The sequence below is a fragment of the Nematolebias whitei genome, chromosome 5 (genome assembly GCF_014905685.2).
Source record: "Nematolebias whitei isolate Nwh7 chromosome 5, NemWhi1, whole genome shotgun sequence".
Classification (NCBI taxonomy): domain Eukaryota; kingdom Metazoa; phylum Chordata; class Actinopteri; order Cyprinodontiformes; family Rivulidae; genus Nematolebias; species Nematolebias whitei.
The window spans coordinates 2,115,353-2,119,233 of NC_056502.1; the positions used below are offsets into that span (position 1 = coordinate 2,115,353).

General features: G+C 45.3%; 1 protein-coding gene across 1 annotated transcript in view; it reads right to left on the reverse strand.

Moving 5' to 3' along the window:
• The window catches only part of LOC119409604 (semaphorin-4B-like), a 13,733-nt gene extending 13,366 nt beyond the window's left edge, over positions 1-367 (reverse strand). Inside the window, exon 1 of the mRNA XM_037676504.1 lies at positions 280-367. Coding sequence (XP_037532432.1) covers positions 280-367 — 88 coding nt within the window. The remainder of the gene's footprint in view (positions 1-279) is intronic.
• Positions 368-3,881: the final 3,514 nt, after the last annotated feature.

Below are 3,881 nucleotides of genomic sequence, written 5' to 3' on the forward strand. Positions count from 1 at the left end.
CGTCATGTCTGAACCACCGAGTCAGAACCGTCATGTCTGAACCACCGGAGCGAGTCCCAGGAAATAAATGCTGACTTTAGAAAACGCCCTAAACTTTACAGGAGAACGGTTCGGTTGTTTAGTTGTTCTGGACCTGCTCGGTCCCGGACGACCCAGAACCATCAGAGACCGGAGCTCAGTGTCTGCAGGAAGTGACGCGCTTTTATAAAAGAAATCAAGTCCATCTCCAGAACCAGAAGAGACCCAGACTCGGATTAGACCAATGAATGCTGGACTTACTGAGGAGGAAGGAGAGCCGAGGAGGAGGCAGGGAGTCTGTGCAGCTCAAGAGGAGGCTGAGGAGGAGGAGGAGGACCAGTGGAGCCATGGAGCAGCAGGTGGATCGCTGACAGCAGCAGGAACCAGAACCAGCGTGGTCTGCAGACTGAATCACAGCTTCCTCTTCACCACAGTGCGAGGAAGAGGAGGGGGCACCCTGCTGGAACCAGGAAACACTTCAGAGTCCTCCTGACAGCTTCAGGACCAATCAGAACCGGAGGAGGTTCTGGTTCCGCGTTTAACCCTCTGACCTACAAACTGACAGGAAGTGAGAGCAAACGCCTCAACGCGACGCTCGCAGATCATCGCTCGACTCCTGCTGCCTTCAAACATCTTAGATCTCTTCACGATCCACAATAAAAACTGACGGAGAAACATTAAAACAATAAAACGTTTATTTTATGGGTCAGAAACAAATGCTGCAGAAAGAACAGATGGTTGGAAAACAAAACGGTAAATTTATAAAGGTTGTGACAAAAACTGAACATGCAGAAGAAAACAAATCTGACAGAGAAACGTTTCTCCACAATAAGACACAAACACAGTCCCTACAAAATAAAGGTCCGTTATTAGAATATGATCGATTCATCGGAGAATCTCTGGAATCAATTTGATAAAATCACGTCTTTTACTGTCAGGACCTGAGCTCAGTGCGTCACGAGAAACTGAAAACTAAAATAAAACTTTATAGAGTCAAAATAAACTAAATAAAAACTTTAGTTTGTTTTTAAAGTTTCTGTCAGAAAGAAAATTCAGATTCAGCTGAAAAAATGTCCAAAAAGACAAAAAATGTCCAAAAAGACAAAAAATGTCCAAAAAGACAAAAAATGTCCAAATTGAAGACAGTTCTGTAGGACATAGAGACGATTTTGTCCATCCATCCATCCATCCATCCATCCATCCATCCATCCATCCATCCATCCATCCATCCATCCACAGATTGAAACAGAACAATATTTCTGAAAGAACAGTGTGTGATCACTTGTTTGATTCCTGTTGGATGTGTCCTTGAGCAAGGCACTGATGGTGCCAGCAGGGGGTGCAGGTTTTGAGTCCCAGATGTTTCCATCCCCTCTGCTGAGCAAGGCACTGAGAAACGGTTCAAATCCTGTCTGACTTCGTGGAGGATCGAATCTGACGATTGAGTGCAAAAAGGGTCAAAGGAAGTCGTCTTCATCTTCGTCACCTCAGGCGGCCATTTTTAAAACAGGTCATGTGACCGGGTTTAAGGTCAAAGTGGAGGAGGAGCCTCGAGTTTGGGAGGAGCTGCAGGTCGAGTCGGACGAAGAGGAGGTCTGCAGACACACAGAGACGGTTACACATATCTGCATCGTCCTGTATTAAACTCACTCCTATGACTAAAATAATTAAATTAATGTGACACAATTTATCACAAACTGACTTTAGGGAACACTTGACTTTTACTTTGTTAACGTCTTATTTAGTTTTATTTGTAACACAACTTGCCATTGTGCTAAACGATGGTGACACTGAACTGCATGTTTAAAAATAAGAATATTAACTTTACCCAGTGAACATTTAATAACCACCAGCAGAACATTTAGACGTGACGTGACCTCATGCAGCCTTCACAACACAAACTACACTGGGCCACGCAAGAGACAAAAAAACACGTTTTACTGTTTAGTCAACCTGCATGTACTGATTAAAATTAAATAATTTACAGGTTCCTTCTTGGTGTCAACGTTTCTACACTTCATAACTTTTATTCTCCTTTCCTTCTCAATCCACCTGAAGTAACATCATCCATCTCCTTCTCACGTGTTCTCCGTTCCACTGTTCCTTCACTGATTTTAACTATTTTACTTTCAGGAAGCTTCTCTCTCCTTCACACCACATTTCTCCTTCAAGGTGTTCTTTATATTCTCTATATAACCCCCCCCCCCCCCCACCCCCGACCATAGGAGGATCTGTGGTGGAAGTGGTCTCCAGCTACAAGTACTTGGGTGTGCACCTGAACAACAACCTCAGCTGGAGCAGCAACACCACCAGACCTGATGAAGAAAGTTCATCAGAGACTCTACTTCCTCAGGCGGCTGAGGCGAGCTGGTCTGGAAGCTCAGTCCTCACCTCCTTCTACAGGTGTGCAGTGGAGAGCATCCTGTGCTCCAGCATCAACGTGTGGCATGGAGGCTGCACAGCTGCAGAAAGAAAAGCTTTGCAGAGAGTGGTGAAGGCTGCACAGAAGATGTTGGAGTCAGTCTCCCCACCATCACAGACATCTACACCTCCAGATGCAGGAAGAGGGCCACCTGCATCATGAAGGACCCCACTCACCCAGCACACAGACTTTTTGTCCCACTCCCCTCAGGAAGGAGGTTGAAGAGCATTAAGTGTAGAACCACTAGACTGAGGAACAGCTTCTACCCTGAGGCTGTTAGACTCATGAATCTCTAACCAGAATAATCACTGTGATGATACTTGATTATTGATATGTGCTGATGATTATCCATGCTGCTGATCTCATGCTGCTGATTTATTTCATGTTGCGGTGTTCATTCGACCTCATCTGCTCACACAGACTCATGTTCGTGCTGCTGTTTGGCTCATTGTTTTGTACTATTAGTGCTTAGTGTCTTTCTTAGTTCATGTCTTGGATTTTATTACTGTTTTCTTTACAATTTGTATTTTTGTTGGATGTAACTGGGATCTAAAAAAGTTAAATCTTGTCCTCTGGACATTCAAAAAAAACCCAAAGAAAACAACAAAAAAATGTAGAAACGTTTCGTCTCTCATCCTGAGGACTTCCTCAGTCTGAGGTGCTGTTTTCAGCTCAGTCTCTTAAATAGCACCTTCTCAGAGTGGATCAACCAGTTTTGCTGCTGACAACCAGAACCAGCTGATCACATGCTCAAGAAGGACCATCAGCCTAACAATGGATCATTAGCACACTGATGGCTGTTTACTGTTCACAGAGGGCTGAGTGATACTAGCAATCACAGCATTGTAAGAGGGGGACAGTTGAACCTGGAGGCTCCACCCCTGTTTAATGATGGACGGTTTCTTTTCACAAAGATGGCCTCCTTTACTCCTCTCTCAAACCATCGTTCCTCTCTGTCCAGGATGTGAACATCTTCATCCCTGAAAGAGTGACCGCTGGGACCATGTGCACATACCTGTAGTTTCATTCCACCTCATGTACCACACGTGATGTGAATGACAATAAAAATATCTTGACTCCTTGAATAACTCCATCAGATGGACTTTTCAAATCTTAAAGCAAAATCTTGTCGCGCACAACACAGAAGTGGTAGCTAAGATGCTTCTCGCTCCGTTTCTCACATACATACTAACACCCCCCCCCCCCCCCCGCCCGGTCTACAGCTGACGTCACTAGCATAGCAGTAAGCTAAAGTGCAACACGGAGGTGTCTCCACCTCCTCCCCCGCCCCGACAACAAACTCCCCGAAGGGATGAGCACCTGCCACCTGTCAAGCTAAGTGACAGGAGAAACGCTGTTTCTGAAAGGGAAATGATGCAATCCACCACGCCTCTGACACCTGTCCTGGCTCGTCCACCAGAGGAGGACACCTGTCCAGAAG